The 17,957-nt window shown below is 41.0% G+C and overlaps 1 protein-coding gene across 1 annotated transcript in view; it reads right to left on the bottom strand.

Annotated features, from left to right (window-relative positions):
* The window catches only part of TRPC3 (transient receptor potential cation channel subfamily C member 3), a 39,846-nt gene extending 22,848 nt beyond the window's left edge, over positions 1 to 16,998 (bottom strand). The window contains exons 1-2 of the mRNA XM_063335814.1: positions 16,322 to 16,998; positions 6,657 to 7,428 (exon numbers count right to left, since the gene is read on the bottom strand). Coding sequence (XP_063191884.1) covers positions 6,657 to 7,428; positions 16,322 to 16,542 — 993 coding nt within the window. The 5' untranslated portion in view covers positions 16,543 to 16,998. The remainder of the gene's footprint in view (positions 1 to 6,656; positions 7,429 to 16,321) is intronic.
* Between the last annotated feature and the right edge of the window lie 959 nt (positions 16,999 to 17,957).

Raw genomic sequence — 17,957 nt, 5'->3', positions numbered from 1 at the left:
GGATTAAATACAGGCTACATTACTTACAAATGCTGTTACAAGAGCTGAAAACCAGTATGTGCATTGTTAATATCTGACTCAGACTTTGAATCTTATGCTAGGAAAACTCGTTAGATTTCCCTCTCCAGGTCTCTACTTATGTATTAGCAAATCAAATTTATCTCAGTCTATTGGATTGCTTTACAGAATTAAACAGACAAATACTAACCACACTGTAACCGTGGGAACCAATTCTCAATCAATCTTCTAGCTCTAGGGTGTTGTATGAATAGCAAAAACCAGCATCTGCAGTCTCAATTACCTACATATGCCTCTGCTTACTTCTGAGAAGATACAAATGAAGCCACCAGATCACACATCTCTTCCACATCCTAAACAAGGCTACCAGAACTCCCCGTGTGGAGTATCCATATTTGACAAGCCATGCTACATGCTGTCGAAGTTGCCAATTCTTTAACGTGAAGCTAATCTTCAGGGGAACACCAAACAGAGTAAGGCACCGATAGACCTGCTTATATGGTGGGGTTCTTGGACTATTTTTTGTCATAATGAAGGGACGCTGTTTCCTTGAGCAATGAATTGCTTCTTCAATTAATTCACAACATAATTCAGTTGGTTTTACTAGCTAAATCATTTTAAATGATAGCGCACTCAAAAAAATTTAGAGTTACACATACATCTTTGTAAGATCAAAAACATCAACCTGTATTCTGGATTTCACAGATACCGTAGCCAACACTGGTATATAATGGACAACTGATGATGACTGGAATTGCAGAACTGTGTCTCATGAGCAGTTTCAGGGGACTCTGGCACACATCCATGGTTGGATCTCAGCCTGTCCAACTCTGCATATTCTGTTCTCACTCATAACATTAAAGACTACCTTATAAGTTCATCTGGAATTTTGACAAAGAACATAACTTATTCAAAGAATGCAGCATATGAACAAAAAACCTTCAGCTGATTTCACCCATAAGATTTTTAACTATTCCAAAGAAAATTTATACTGAGCAGTTACACACAGTCAAACAAAATGCATGTATCTGTTTTCTATTGAGAGCCACATTCCTGTAAGCACCATGGATTGTGTCTATGCACAACTGCATAACTAGTTCACACATATTACATGCTATCATAGATTTATGTTGAGTATTAAATGGCTGTTTTGAGATCACATACATAGACAGTTTGCATATATAACTACAGGAACTGTATATGCAAATCAAGCACATAATTGCACTAATGATTATGGATCTAGGCCCTGTCCTTTTAAAAGTTGGACTTAAACGTAGATCAAGCTTGAACACTCTTTGTTAGTTCAGCTGAGATAACACTATGTAAATTTACTTGGAACACTGACAGATTCCACTTTTAGATGCACGTCCACATCTTCCGTTGGTTTCAGTATGATCTTTTAACAAAACTGGGAACAGGGATTTATCCTATATAAAGTGGTACTACGATCTTTTTGATCCTTGCTATGATGGGACATATTCTGACATGATTATCAGCTAGTGCAATTTCCACTGGGAGAATTGAGCTTGCTTACACAGGACAGTATTTCTGTACTTAGCTAGCATACTGAGACTATTATGTGGCTTTTTAACTACCTTGCCCTGGTTTTTTTTTTTTCCTATGGTGACTCCAAAGGAAAGTTCCATCAGCTGTTCTGATTGCTAAAAATTCTCCCATCACTGTGCAGTAAGTTTTAAAGTTCTCAGGGGGGAGGATTAATATCCATTAACTTTAGTAACCCACAGTAGCCGCAATGGCCAGGGTCTGCTAAAAACAGAAGAACAAGAAAACATAAAAATTGGGGATATTTGTATTCCAACGTATTTTGTGGTGCTACAGGGATTGGAAAATATGATTTTCCAACTATGGTAATGAACACTTTTTTACATTAAGACAAAAAACAGTTCCAGACTGAGCTTCCCTAGCCAGTCTATCAGGTACAAAGCAGTACACCTCAGAGATCTCCAACCACCCATGAAGACAGATGCTAGTAAAACACCACTCCATAACTTTTTCTAACTTAACAGGTTTTGTCCTTTCCAACAGAAGAAAGGAACTGAACCAGAAGATTTGATACACTTTGAAAACACTTTCTGAGCCGGCCCATTTGTTATAAAATCCCGTAGAAAAATCAAAATTGGTGAAGAAGTCCAGAGTGAAACAGAATTCTGGTTTTGCATCTTAGACACAGAACTTCATCAACAATGCTGCTTTCTTTCTAGTTATCTCTACTCCATATAAAACACCCCTAAAAACCTGACAGGAAAGAATCTAATCAGCTGCTTTAATACACTGAAACTTGGTGTGATAGCAGTAGGTATGTAAGAGTGAAGGGATTTTTTTTTTACAATTTGTTAGCAATCTTGACTCAGATAAAACAAACTGAAATTACTGCCACCATCTGAAATCCTGTTGTCAACCTCTGGAATGGGGACTAGGATCACCAAGGAAGGTAAGAGAAATACTGTAGTTCCTGTGCTGGCCACAGGGATGATATGCTGCTATACTGGCCACTAAAATGACGTTTTACTGCTTTGACAGCCAGTCACTGATAGTCTCTGCTGTTCCCTTAGGTGGTTTCCAGACCTAAATAGGAGTCACCAACATGTTCAGGCAAGCCAGCCATGCTTTATCAGCATTAGAAAATGCAATAAAGAACCTAAAGGGAGGAAGACAGAGAGTAAAAAAAAAAAAAAAAAACAAACACAGAAAAAAAACACCGTAAAGACAATTAGGCAAACACTTAAAAGGGAGACAAGAAAAAAGGAAATCTAAAGAGGGAAATGAATAGAAAAAAATAGGGGAAGAAAACAAGTGGATGCAAAGAACAAAAAAGAGAAAGTTTCAAGAAGAAACTACAATAAAATAGATGAATAAAGCAAAAGGAGCACCAGGAGCTTGGAAAAAGGATTTCATAAAGGAGTAGGAAGTAAGGAAGCTTGGGGATGAAAGAAGTAGAGTGAAATGGTCTTTAGGGCTCCAGCTTCCCCATCTATTTTTACTCATTTTCAGTACTTATTTTTGTGTACATGTCTTGTATGTTCCAGGAAAAATGAGGGTTCACTGGTTTCTTTGAATCATTCCTCCTTACTTCTGAAGGGAAAGTGAAAAAAAAAATTAAAATCAGTGTAATAAATAAGGTTTCTTTAATATTCATGGCGAACTGACTGTCATGAATTAATGTCCTAAGCCACCTTCCCACATTTCTAATACACTTGTACAAACTCAGGCTTGCGCATGAACATCAGAATTTGTTAGCGTACATCATAAGTGATAGAGGCAGACAGGACTTTGCATATGCAAAAGATGTAAGGTTCAATTTAGCAAGCATTTACTAGGGAGCTTTGCTCTCAGGCACTTTTAAACAAGTTCACCCTATATGTATTCTCTGTGGGAAAACCACCTAGAAAAGTATTTTCTGTACGAGCGCTCCGAACACAGGAAATACATTGCTGCAAGCATGCGCAGGAAGTGCTACGGGCCTTAATATACCGTATATACTAAGAATAAATAATTAATATCATCAAAAGTCTCTTTAAACAGACTTGTCCATTTGTCCACTTTTCTTTACCCTGAAACAATTCTGCTCAGCATTGTGCTATAGATTGAATTTGATTGGAATAGTTAAGCATTTCCAGCAATGATCCTAAAGGAGAGTGCACCAGAAGTCCATCAGTCATTCTGCCTCATAGGGAATGTGAAAGTCGGACTAGAAGCCTTCTCCTCTGGGACATGACAAAGCACACAGTTACTAGCAAGATACATTCAGATGACATATCTGTAGAAAAGAAAGCACTGAACGGTTACAAATTGGATTTGCATCAAATGTGGCAAGCTCCACGATGGCCTTCTGTAAGACACAGAAGCGTTGCTTGCTTTCTCCTTGATCTACCTCTACAGTTCTCAATGTGGCATCTCATAGTACATCCATGCCATGAGCAGCCCCATCATACCTGCCCACAGCCCCAGTGGAATACACAGTCATGCCATCAGCCGTGACATCTCAGCACTTCCTGAATTTGGTTTATGGTGATGCTAAAAAAAATCCTTGTTGCTTCTTTTTCCTCCTCTCTCCCTCCCTTTTCCACTACCCCTTCTTCCCAGGAAGGGCGGCCAATCATTGATACCAGAGGAAAACAAGAAATTCTCCTACCAGCCTTTTGTTTCCTTGAAACAGAAGGAACGCCCTGAAATACATAAGAATCAGAAGGAAAAGAGATATGAGGTCAATAAGGAGAACAATTATTTCACTGGAATGACTTGATTTCTATGAGAACCTGGAATTTCCATACTAGCAAGGACCCAGAAATAATTTCTACTGTAGGTGCCAAAACTGAATTACTTCATACACCTGGAAAGGTTAGCAGCTGCATAAGTGCTATCCAAAAATAGTGAAATCTGTAAAAATAGTGGATTTCTTGTATTCTTAGGCATCCCAAAATACCAACAAATAGAGGCCAAACAGTGGAGAAAAAGAGAAAAAAAAAAGAAGAAATTGAAAGTCAGAATATTTTATTTCGGGACAATTTAATATTTTTAAAATGGAAGTGGGTTTTTTTTTTTTTTTTTTAAGTTCTGGGTTTGAAATTAAAAGTCCAACAAAAATCATCGCTTTTTCACCTCCAAAATTTCAAGCTATTCCTTTTCTGATTAAATTCGTATTCACAGTATTAGTACCTGTGATACAGGAACTGCCCATGAATTTTTATTTTTACTGAAAGTTTTTTATTCAACTCTAATCACCTACATCCTCCCCTTACAAAAACATGATACAGCTTGCCTTAATTTAGCTTTTGGTGGCAGAGATTGTATTTTGAGATTCTAGGGAGTTGCGTAACACTTAAATTGAGTCCCTAAGCCCACTGGTGTTTCTGGACACAGGTATAATAACAAAATTTGTATGCAGCATCACAAAGAAAAAGACAGATGGTAGAGTTTCTAAAGGTGCCAACACAGAAGAAAAGTTCTAAGAAACTGCAGGAGAAAAAAGGGGTGGGAGTGGAAGGTTTGTATGCACAGCCACCAAAGCGTTGTTCAAAAAACCCATAAATCTCCATCTTGGGCACACAATTCTGGTGACCTTGTGGCTCTCAGGTTGGCCTAGTTGAGAAGGAATAAATGATAAACAGGACTGACTCATACACATCAGAGATTTAACCTTCTATAACGGCTCCAAATGAGGCACATACCTGCAATTCACTGTGTGAAGCACGCAAGCCAACAGGGTCTATGCCTGTGACAAAATTCTCTATTTCTTCAATTTTATGTTCACGAAGAGCTTTCCCAGTTCAGTACTTTTTCAGCAGAGGAAAAAGAAAATCTGACATTTTTCTTATAGTCCTGAATAAATACATTGAGGAAGCACTCAATCCATTTGCCAAATTACACAATACGCAGCATGATATGAGGGGGATCCTTCAGCAAAGGAAGGAGAGGAAAGGTTTAAGATGAGTTTTACACTTTATTAGTGCATGGTATTAATACATGAATCCTTCTCAGCACTGAAACCTAATTTTAAAACTATATTTTTACTCAGTCGGCTATATCTGGAGCTATTCTTTCTCAGGATTCTAAAATTGTTTCTTCCTTGTCTGGTAAAGTTCAGTTTATTAATTTCTGACTACATTTCTCCAGGTTGATGTATATTTCTTCTGAGTACTTCACAGTGTTAGCAATGTTTGCTGCTGTTTGAAAAGGTTAATGCATTGTTTGCCTCTCAGATCATTTGCGAAAATATTAAACAAACAAGTGGTACCCAACACTGATCCTGCAGAACACCATTAAATTTTTTGCTAAAACTAGATAGAATGCTATTAATATCATTACTCACTGAGAACAATCTGTCATTCCCCAAGCCAAGTTTTTCTTATTACACGCAGTCTACTGGGGTTTGATTTTTTGGTGGGGTTGGGGAAGGGGAGGGCAAGGATGTGGGTGTTACTGTACTTTCAAGGCATTCAACAGAACTGCAAAATCACTTAAAATAAAAAAAAGCACTGGGCAACAGGTAACTAAGTCATTAATTGTCTGATGGAGAAGCTGAAATATAAAGAAAAGTCAGGGCACTGACATATTAAACCAGATACAGCTCAAAAACAGGTAACACAACCCACATCTGTAATCAGTCTAATGGCTCATTTTGAACAATTAACATTTCTAAAAGGTGTGACAACCCCCCCACACTTTCTGTATTCTTAACAATTAGCCATCATTCAAAATTGGTACAAATAAAAAAGAGGGGATAAGGTCAATGCTGCCGTATGCTCAATAAAAGCGTAACGTTTCTGCTTTCTGCGCTTGTGCTACTCAGCATTTGTAACTAAAAAAGATCTTAGTCTGCTACAGCAACCAAAATGGTCTTCCATCGGCTGCAAGGTTATCAGAATACATACTGTCTGTTTTTCCAATTTTCTCCATACACATTAGGTGCAAAAGCAATTTAATTTCATTAAAATGTCTTTTTTAAAGGCTTTTGTATTGAAAACTCCAAATTAAGAACAAGAGATACAATAAATATCATGAAAGCATTTGCAATTGAAAAAGTAAAGACACAGGAAAAAATTTCAAGCATCTAAGGACATCATGAAGTAGCAGCAACTGTAAAACAAAGACAGAGAGAAACACCAAAACACCATTACCTTGAATTCTTTTTCAATGTTGGCCAACTTGGCAAGTTCATTGCTGAGTTCTAAAGCAGTGAGTACCGGATCTTCACTGGAGAGAGACAGATACGCCGGACTAGCCAGTCCTTTGTATGCATTTATTCTTGACCTAGAATGACTGAAAGAATCATGCTTTTGCTTCTCTGTACAGTCATTACATTTGCAGAAATAATCATGAGGTCTTTCTATCCTTGCTCCTTTCATCAATAGCATGTGCACAACTTCGTATTTTTGGCAGTGGGCAGCTAAAATTATGGGAGTGATATCTGGAGAAAAGCGAGTACCGTCTTCATCATAGGAATAAAAATCGTCATCCTGGAGCTCCTGCTCACAAGGGCTCAGAGTCAGTCGCTTATTTACTGAAAACCCAGGATGATTCAAAATTGCTTCCACTATCCTAATGTAGCCCTTGCTGATTGCGAGCAGCAGGGCATCTCCAATCCGTGCCAAGTTCTCTTTTTTTAACAGAAGTTCTGTCACTTCCAAATGTTCATTCCCTACAGCAAGCTGCAAGGCGTTTTGGCCCATGTAGTCAACACAGTTGACATTCAGTGTTTTTGACTCCTCCAACATTTTGCGCACCACAGGTATGTTCCCATACTCTGCTGCATCTAGAAAGCGCTCCTCTTCAGCCGTAAGACTGGTGCCCCTGTTATTGAACATGAATGCCGGGCCTCTAATGGCCTGTCGCCTTCCCTTTTCCCTCATCATAGTCATGCGTCTCAGAGACGGACTTTCTTCAATGTACCTAATGAGAAAACAAAAAGGTAACAGAATTTCATTGTGTTGATTATTTGTGGCTTCCAGTTCTCCTGTTGCTACAAAAACAATGACTTATTTTGTCTCTTGTCATTTGCCCATCTATTGACAAGAAGTATTCTTTATTGTGATTTCTCTGCTTTCATACTCGCTTGGTCTGCAATCTAAAGACATTTACAGGCTCAGTATCACAGGCCATTTCTGTTTTGTTAGCATGGTCAATATTATTTTTAAATTTTTTTACTTTATGTAAGACATCACTTCTCTTCAGAAATCCTTCCCAACTCACTTTAGTATATATGTATAAAATTAAAACACATCTACTATACTACTTTCAATAGTAATTAACACTACCCACCACAGTCATTCAAGATGATGGTTTAAGGAAGGCAATATTTATGCTTACTGTATTGTAGTTCACATAAATGAGGTGAAAACAAGTTTTCTTCCTGACATCTTGCCAAGCAATACACAGTGAAGCCTGATCTCACGCCTTCTAGTGTTACTACTAGAAACATTAACCAAATCTGAAAGATTCTATTCAAGAGTCAACTTGGTCAAATTATAAATCTTTGAAAAAAAACAGTTCACACACATTTGCAACAGACTTTCTTGCTGCTAGTACCTAAACTACTCACAGATTCCAGACACCAGGCACAATCTAGTGTAGACTGGGATCAGCTCTCACCCTAGCTGGACTCCTGCAATGCTGTGGGTTATGTTGGGCCTATTTCTATTATACATCTACCACTTCAGGAGCTGAAAGGAACAAGCTATCTAATATCATTACATGAACATCTATATATTTTTAAAAAGCCTCACCCACTCTCGTAATACAATCAAGAAAAACAGGAAAGTCAAAGAGCTATTAAATGAAAACGTAAATTGGAATGGAAGGCTACACTGGAAAAAGGAAACATGGGTGTAGGAGAGTGAGATTGTTTAGGAAAGGGAACTGGGGAAGCTGTGGTCTCCCCTCAAAAACCAATTGCAAAAGAAGAAAGAAGGAGAAAATAGAAGGGGGGCAGCAGAAAAGAAAGGGTAGGCAAGCCAATTCAGAAACACAGAAACTGGGATTATGAACCAGTGAAGATGCTGGCTGAGAGCAGAGGAGAGCAAACAGGAACGTGCTGAGAGAACAGACAGATCAGATGCGGAGCTGGATCTAGCTAAGTAAGGAAACTAGAGAGGGGAGAGGAGGTTCAGAGAAGCGAGACCAGGAGCTGCAAAAAAAAGGGACCTAGGACAAGAGGCTGAGGAGCAGATACTACCTAGCTGGAGAAAACAACAGGAAACAATCGCCTGGAGAAGTCTGAAACAAGAGAATAGATGGCATCAAGCTGAAGTGGTCACAGCTGGGTGAAGAACAGAAGCATTTATGTACGCCTGCCAGAGCAGAGGCCAAAGGCCTGAAAAGGTACTCAGGATACCAGAACCTTCCTTCGCTACCACCTGCAAATAAATGTGAAACCTATCAGCAATCTCCCTTTCCTTTCTAGTCCAGCTCAATACTGAGAAAGACAGCCTCCAGCTGCTATCAGTTAATCCATTAGCTCGAGGGATAGAGATCACTTGAGCTGATTTGATGTGCACAGAAACACCACTGCAGCTGATGGAACAATATAGGAGTTAATGGAGGGTGTGCTTTGAATACATATAACACTATATATAAGCTACATAGAGACAGGCCCTATAAACTTCAAATTTGGTCCTTAGGTCCTATGTGTCTCTGCTCCTCATCTATAAAAAAAGAGCAGCTGGCTCCCATTTTACAAGAGCATTGTGAAAATTAATTTATTCACTTCAGTGAAAAACTCCGATACAAGAGTAAAAGGCCAGACAGAAAAAACTGAAGAGGAAATTAATCCTTCTACCCTCAGTGCAAAAGCCAGGTAATGTGCATTAGCAGAGATGTGGGTCCACATAATGAATGCTGAGGGCAAAACATAATATTAAACAGCCCTTTTAAAGCAAACCCTGTCAGTCTGCAAAAGGACAGAACCAACGGAAAAATGACACACACACAAAGACTACACATTTAAGTGAACATGGTGGAACCTGCATAGGCAGCTTCAAAAGCTGCATATCCTAATTGCTGCTGGATCAAATCCACAACCTGAGAAACATTCTTCTAAATGCAGTCATCTTTATTTTTTGTGTGATCTTTCAACAATGAGCTTAGTTGTATCTCCACTGCACAGAATATGCCTGTTGACATCACTGGATTTCCCCATATGCAGCAATGTTAGCCCTAACTGTTTCCTTTGGGCATAACTAATTCCATTCAGGTTATAAGAATATGTCTGGCATTCCAGCTATCTGCATCAGTTGTAATAAATTCAGCAAAACATAAAATCTTAATCACTTTATCACAGCTACTAATATAGTAAAAGCTAGTCCATGCTTTGAACATTTCAGTTAACACAAATGGGCAGTTCCATTGCAGACCAAGTGAAGGGATTGTAATACTCATTGCCAAGGGCAGGTCTCTCCTGGGATGAAGCATTTCATATTTTTACATTTTCATCTGTGGTTGGTATTTCTGGACTACCAGAAATGACCTGGGTGGCACTGCAGTACAAGCAATGCTAACTGGTATTGACTTTTTGAAGTATGTGCCAAAACCGTTTTGCCAAACACGACAGGAGCCTTTTTTTTTTTTTAACTTCTGTACTCTAAGTCTATGAAAAAGGCTGCATAACAGAGGGGATTTGGGATTCTCTTAAACACAGAATTGATTTAATGTCTCTAAGCTCGGGCATATTTCACATTTGGGAGTACTCAGATATAAAGATTTAAGCCCAGAGCGCGCATGGCGAAGAGCCACAGTATGCTACTACCTTATTCCCCAACAAAATCAGAAGTAAAACCAGAAATATTGTCTTTTCACAGTTACCTTTTAAACAAGATCTTATTGTCTGCTATGCTGTTATGTTTCTATTCTTCCTCCACATCTAAAAACATACAGCTACAGAAATTTGTTTACTGTAAAGCTATAAAGAAAAAATATGTATATTAAAAAAAGTAAAAAAGACAGAACAGATTGACTCATACTGACTTCTTGATTTCAGAAGGCTCTAAATTGCCACCCTGCATCTCATTTATCTTTTATGAAATATATAACAATACATTTTCCCCTATATATTCAGTGTAATTTTTCAGAATATTTTGAAATATGACACTTATTTTCTATTTATCTTTCTTTCTAAACCCACTGTCTGACTGAGGTGACTCATTCGCTTTCCGTAAAAAGAGATATATCCTTCTCAAGGTGTGGTATTAGAATATCTTCCCAATAAGGAAAATTTCCTTAGCTATAAATCCTGTGACAGAAATGATATATTTGAAGTAACTGCACTATCTTCTCAAAATAAAGATGAAAGTTGCTTGATATTTTAATGATTAAAATATTGTCAAGACCTCCTGAAAAAAAAAAAAAAGGCAAAAAATCTTGTATAGCACCACACAACCAGTTAGGTTCAGACTGTTCTGTTCATCCATACCTCCCTACCTCACCAAATTCAAAGACCTTGAAGCCAGCGCAGCTCTGGTCAGAACACTGCAAGCAAGAAGCATCAGGTACAAGGTCTCCTGTTAGGTTTTCTGCACTCCTCTTCTTACATCTAACTATTTTCAAGCTATCCCAAAGCATGAAGCAAATGGTAAAAAATTTAGTTTTAACTATTTAACTGTTTTCAGCACATTTTACATGTAATGTTTGCCAGCTGAAGTAATTAAAACAACAAAATCTCAAGTCACATCTCTAAATATCATTAGACTGGCTTAAAAATACGATTAAAATAGAACCAAGTGTGCATTAATTATTTGTGTTCTATTCCTAAAGCCTTTAAAGTCCATATTCTCAACCTTGTCTCTGTAAGGAGCTGACAACTTACATTAAAAGAGGGAAAGAGAGATGGAAATCGTGATGCTGCTCTTCCCAACTGCTCTAAATAGTTGAAAGAACAGAAAAAAATAAAAATTTGTAGAACACACAGCAAAAAAAAAGCCACAAGAGCACCAAGTAAGAAAAAAGCCCAATTATTTAGTGTTAATTTTTCATCAGAGATACACCACAATCTTAAGTTCTAGTCCTAGTACACAGGTTGTATAATTACACTATGGGAGTGAGAGGACACAATTCAGTCCCCTTTTGCTGACATGAAGCAGCAGCTGAGCCCCTCCATTTTTCCCCCCCAGCTATTTGTCACACTTTACAGCAGAAAAATTGCCAAGGGGTCTATACAGCTTCAAACCTCTGTTTTCTGCTCAGCACAAATAAGAAGGATGGAAGCACAGAAGAGCAACCATGTTAAACAAGTACACCAATTCTACCACATCTGGACACATGTCACTTGGCCCTGAGCATGCACCACGTAGGCAGCTTGTTTTGAGGAACTGAAGAGCTTCACTGGCAAGAAAGAACTTCAGAAACTTCCAGGTTGGTACACCAACCTTCAGAATCATTCATTCATTCATCAGTATAAAACAAGGATGGTGTTAAGTTACAAGTTTATTTCCTTAAGTATACAGCTACCACTAGCCAGCTTAAGTCTCATTCACTGCTTCCTACTTAGGCAAACTCTCAGTAGCTTCAGTGATAGCCATAAATGAACATAACTTACTATAAGATGACTAACAATCCACCAAGATGTGACAGGACCCTAAGTCAACCTCTTGCTGAAGAATACGAAAGCATGACACCTCCATTTCAGCTTTGCAGCAGAACTCTCACATTTAGCAAGGCCATGGCTCCTAAAGGAGTATACCATATTTCAAGACCTGTATCTAATGAGAAGTATCACAAGCTTTCAGATAGAGCAATGTTAGGTACACTCTGATCAACTAACTGGTTAGTTATATACCAGGTAATGCCATAAGACACAAAAAACTATTCCACATTACAACATATTTATGTTTACCTTAAATATTTTCATCTAAAATGTATAACCTTCATATGTGCAATAATAAATATTTTTTTAAAAAATTACCATTAAATAAGCAATGTCCACTTGTCTTGTGTTTTGTATCCATCACGTTTACTATGACCTTACGTTGCATCGTATTGTTGCCTGGACAGTTACTCCTACGTACAAGGTTAGAAATTTGAGCAGCACAGCAACTCCAAAGGACTGGAGTAAGCATTATGATTCCTCTGCTTCTACCATGGATTATTTCAATTACAGATTTCTGCTCTGTTAGCCTACCCATCCCCTTTCGCATTCAAACCTTCAGAATTTTAGCATAAGGACAGAAACGTGTCACAAAAAGTTGACCTGAGAATTCCCTGTGTTCTTTCATTATCTTGTCAACAGCAGTTCAAAAGATTTATAATATTGTTTCCAAGTCTATTTTTTAACAATGCAAACTGCATAAGCTATTAAAAAAAAAAAAACAACAAAAAAAAAAAAGAGAGACAAGTTGGAGAAACGGAGGTTTTATTCTGGGCCTTCCTAGATCTGTAGTCATTTTCTAACATTTGTACTGAAGAACAGACTGTTATTCTCCCTGAACTATTAAATGCAATAGAAGATGGCTTCAACAATTTACAGGCAGTTTACCCCACTGCTAAACTGCAGTACAACATCAGTGATCTTGATTCTATTCTAGCCCTGAAAAGGAAATGGAGTCCAGTGATTATAGACAGCTCAGATAGGTACATCACTGAAACACTGATGCGCACACACATTTAAAAGCAACACCACTGGAGTCAGCCACACGGAAGATGCGGATTATGCCTCCTGTTCTGCCAAAAGTAACCTCTGAGGTCCCAGTTTTAAAATTAAAGAATGATCATTGCCTTACTCTCAAAAGTAAGTGCTCAGACATGCACATACATATGAGCAGCCTTTTAGCTCATGGCTCCTGAGATCTCTTAAACTAAGTGGTCTCAAATGTTTGTTTTGTTGCCATCACACAAAAGACTGTTGTTCCATGTGAGGTCGCAGCTCCTGGCTCTGTGCAGGGCCACGAGCAGTGCTAGAGGGGCAATTCCCCCAGCCTCACTGTCTCTCCCAAAGGAAGGCTTTGCCACCCCTCCAAGCTCTGCTACAGCCACAAGAGGCTGCTGGTAAATTTGTTTCTTCACCAGTATAAAATAGTGTTACATTCACACAGGTTTGCATCGAAGCTTGCACATGTTCCACACAATTTGGGAATCCCCACACCAAATCTAAAATGTATGAAATGAGAACTTCCTTCTGTGAACTACTGCCTGGGCTTTCCAGAAGAGGGAGGCTAATTCAGCTGAACAGCAGAACATAAATCAGGCCAGCTGCACGATCTGACTCAGGTCTATGCTCTCCCACTGGTCTGAAAGGACACAATCCATCATCCAAAATGCCCTCGTGTCAGCTCACAGAAGTTCTGGCTCCGAACTGCAAAGGATTAGTCAAAAAATGGAACAAAACACAACAAGGTTATCAGGAGGTGTACACGCAGTTTGTTTCTTCCCCTCCTGCCCCACAAATTATGCAGAGCTTTTTCCTACCATTACTCTTCACTAACTCCTCAACAGAAAACACCAACCATTTGAATTCCTGAGGGGAAAAAAAGGACTATGTTTTGATGACAGGAGTGCATTCGTGCACACACAGAAAAAAGCAAACATCTAACCAGGAAAGAACCAAGTTAACAGGCTTGTGGCAACAAAGTATTTTAAAGTTCCTTTTACATTCAGTCCTTTATGTGTGTTCTGTCATTCCGCTCAGGAAACCAAGCCATGATTTTTCAGAGACACCCAGGAAATCAGGCATCCAATGCCTACTACATTTAATTTACAGGTTTTGTCCGCATTTTTCCCACTGGGACATATAGTACCTTGTGAAACAAGTATCACATCCAGCCTGCAGTCTTAGTGGGAATCTGAGGTTAATTACTTTTTCCAGCAATATGTGGCACAGGAGGGAGCCAGCTGTACATTGACAGGCACCTTGCGCAGGTTACAGCTTTCAGAGTGAAGACGTTTCAAATACCAACTAAGTGCATCTTCTTGTGCAAACTACGTCACATCTTCCTGCCTCTTTCCCCTCGCACTGTTTGTCAGCACTGAATATTTAGACTACAAATTCCTCCAGTCAAGGATTCTCATACTCACTTTGTGCACACTGAAGCCTTACGCGTGTCAGTCCAAGCACATTATGAGCAAGCTGATATTCCTGCTTGTTTTGTTAACATACACTGTGATTTTAGGCATTAGCACCAAACACAAAATGTTACTCCATAAGAAAAATCCCACTGCTATGCCGAGGATGACCATGGGCACATAACAGAGGAAATGTGGGTCTTTTGCCTCTAATGCCCCGTCAGTTCAATACACTCCTATTACAATGATTAATGTCAGCCCTTTGTCCACTGGGCAGTGGCTCGCAATCACTGCTGTCACAGATTCCCAGGACAGGATCACAAGAATTATATACTGGGAAGTAATTCCAACAGACAGAGCTCACTCCAGGCTCACATGCCTATAGCTGTGCAAACTGAACTCTAGTTTTAGTCCCTGGTGGCATAATACCCATTTCTTAAAGAAAGGAATATGCCAACAGTTCTAAGAGGACACTATCCTCAATGGGATCCAGAAGTTGAGGACTCGTAGCTCACAATTCATCTGAGCTAGCTTCACCTGTCTAAAAATAAAGTGTCCAAGTCTAAACTAATCCTCTAGGCTCTTTTTATGGTGAATGGAGAAAGACAGGCACCTCAAGAAAGAAGATAAATGACGACGCTGGCTTGCCCACTGCTATTTCGTCTCTCATCCCATCAACTACAGAGAGAGCCCAGACAAACAATTTACGTGCAACTAACTTTCAGACAGCTAAAGACGTGCGAAAGACTTCTTTGCTTGAAGTCTGGACTGCTGGGTGCAAGGTATTTGTGAAGAATTTCTGCACTGGGATGGTAAAAACCACTTTTATTTGTGGTTATCCCATTCTAAGCGCTACTCTAATTATTTCTGTACTTTACAGTTGTCTCTAGGGTGATTTTAATTAAGGCTGCTTCTATAAATGCTGAATATGTTATCTTAAAACTTGAAATAAAGTGTTTGTCATCTGGTAATTAAAATATTTAATTAAGAACTAAATATCATCATGAAAGTATAAAATACTCAAGTAATCCTCAGAAGTGAGTCTATCTAAACTACAGCATGTTATAAAAATAAGTGAATAATTCATGGACAACCTACATTTTATAAGTCAGAGAAAAGAAAGTTAACATTCCTATTAGTAAAATTGAATTTATTTCTCCAGCAGTAAGTCTAGTCATGGTCAGTATTTATATGTATATACGATTAAGTCTTAAGCAACAACAAACTGAAATTTCCAAAGACAACATCAAACAGGATAAGATGCATCTCAAGAACTGAGGCTTTTCCGCACAGGTGTCCTAGATTTCTGTGGGGAGTCTGGTTTTATCACAGCCTAGATTTTAAATAAAAAAAAAAATTGAGAGAGATGCATTAGCGCTGCTAGTACTGAAGGGTGCAATGGGTTCTCTACAAAGCTTGGCTGAGCCAATAGTTAGGTTTTCTCGGCAGCTATGACACTAGCGGGGGGGGGGGGGGAGGAAAAAGAAGAAAGAAAGAGATGAAATCTCTTGTGCCTGCCTCCTGAAGGAACAGAGCCGAGGGGCTGGGGAGGAGGGAGCGGGGCGGCCGGGGTCAGGTAGGGACCGGACCATCCCCTCACGGCACTTTCTCCGAATTCTCCTCGCCTCAGCCATTGCAAACCGGGCCCGCCCCCACCTCCTTCCACCGGTCCCCCCGCGCCGGCTGCCCGGCCCGGGGGACAACTCGCCGGGGGGACAGGGCGGCCGGTCCCCCCGCGGCTCCTCCGGGCGAGTTACCGTCCAGCACCCTCTTAATCCACCCCCGGGGCCCGACTTACATGGTGCTGGCAAAGGGAGGGGGCGGGTAGTAGCCGTAGGGTTCCCGGAGGGTTTTCACGGCTCTCTGAGGTGGCGGAGGGGGCTCCGGCCCCCCATTGACGCCTCTCCAGCCGCGGCGCCGGCGCTGCTGCTCCTCTTCCTCTGCCCCCTCCTCCTCCTCCTCCTGCGGGGGGAAGGTCACTCTCCCCTGCTCCTTGCTCTTCCTGCTCTTGCTCGACATGGTCAGGGTCCCCTCAGGCAGCGGCGGCGGTGCCGGCTGTTCCCGCTCCCGGCCGGCCTCGTCCGGCAGTGTGTGTGATGGGGAAGGAGGCGGGAAGAGGACGAGGAGGAGGACAGCCCTGCCCGGAGGGGGACAGAGCACCTGGAGAGGATAAAACCCTCACCATAAAACCACAGCCGCCCCTCCGCCCTCTCCTCCTGCCGCCCGTCAGGAAGGCGGCGCGATGCGGGGCCGGCAAGTGCCGGGGAGGCGAGGAAGAGACAGTGCTCCCGGCGGCGGCGGCTCTGCCCCTCTCCTCTCCCTGTCATCATCCCTCGCTAGGACAGCATCGTTACTGAGGCAGAGGGACGAGCCGAGGCAGAGAGGAGCAGCCGCCTACCGCGGCGAGCGCTCCGGAGAGGAGGGGACGCCTCCCCCCCGCCACCTCCGCCCGCCCAACGGCCGTCTGGGCCCGGGGCGGGGTGTGAGGGGGAGGCGCCGCTGCCGCCACAGGGGCGTTATAAGTGTCCCTCCGCCGCCGCCCCTGAGGTAAAAGGTGCTCTCTGCCTGCAGGTGAGGGCACGGCCGCTGCTGGGGGGGAGGGGGTCGTCCTCCGGAGGTACCCGAACGGTACCGAGGCCTTTCAGCGGTGCCTGCCCGCGGTGCGAGCCCTGAGGGAGGGCGGAGTGCTCGAGCAGTAACGGCGTGAGGCGGCAGCGCTGTCCCGGCAAAGGTAGTTTTCTCCAAAATGGCCCAAAACCGGTGCACGGCCCGGCCAAATCCGCCCATAAAGGTCGATCGTTATCGTGAGAAATATCCCGCCCTGGGCTGGAAACAGGTGGAAGATAAAATTTTCAGGCGGAAAGGGACTGGTTTTTGACTGACTTACCGATGATAAAAGCGAGTCAGGCTTTCCAAAGTCTTCCAGACGTTGCTGCCTGAGACTTGACTGGTTTAATTCTGCATGGTGTCAAACTAAAAAATAGTGGGAGGATGTTGAGACGCCTATTGCGTGTAATCAGAGCTAATTACACGCTATAGATTATCAGTCACAAAGATTCTTGCTGTATGGAGACATATTACCTCTTTTATGAGATTTTTTCAGTGCATTATGCCATAGGAAAAATTATTCTATGCCAAAACTGCAACCCCATTAAAATCGAGGCAGGGTATGTGTGTTTTTATACACAGAGTATTCAGAACAGTAGGTACACAGAGACTACATGTGTCGAGATATATATACTATATATACAGTAAAGCTATTCCTTTCCTACATGCTGATGAGATGCCATTTTCCTCTTGCTTTAAACTTTTTTGAAGCATTATGTGGCAATCAGTATAAATTTGCATGAAACTGTATTCAAAAATACAGGTCCTATTGCAATTAAAATTCATGTAAGCTTTCCACTTACTTCAGAGAAAGTGGACTTTAAATC

This window comes from Chroicocephalus ridibundus, chromosome 5 (assembly GCF_963924245.1).
Source record: "Chroicocephalus ridibundus chromosome 5, bChrRid1.1, whole genome shotgun sequence".
NCBI lineage: Eukaryota > Metazoa > Chordata > Aves > Charadriiformes > Laridae > Chroicocephalus > Chroicocephalus ridibundus.
The sequence above is the reverse complement of the archived record's forward strand: the minus strand, read 5'-3'. Positions and strand labels throughout refer to the sequence as shown.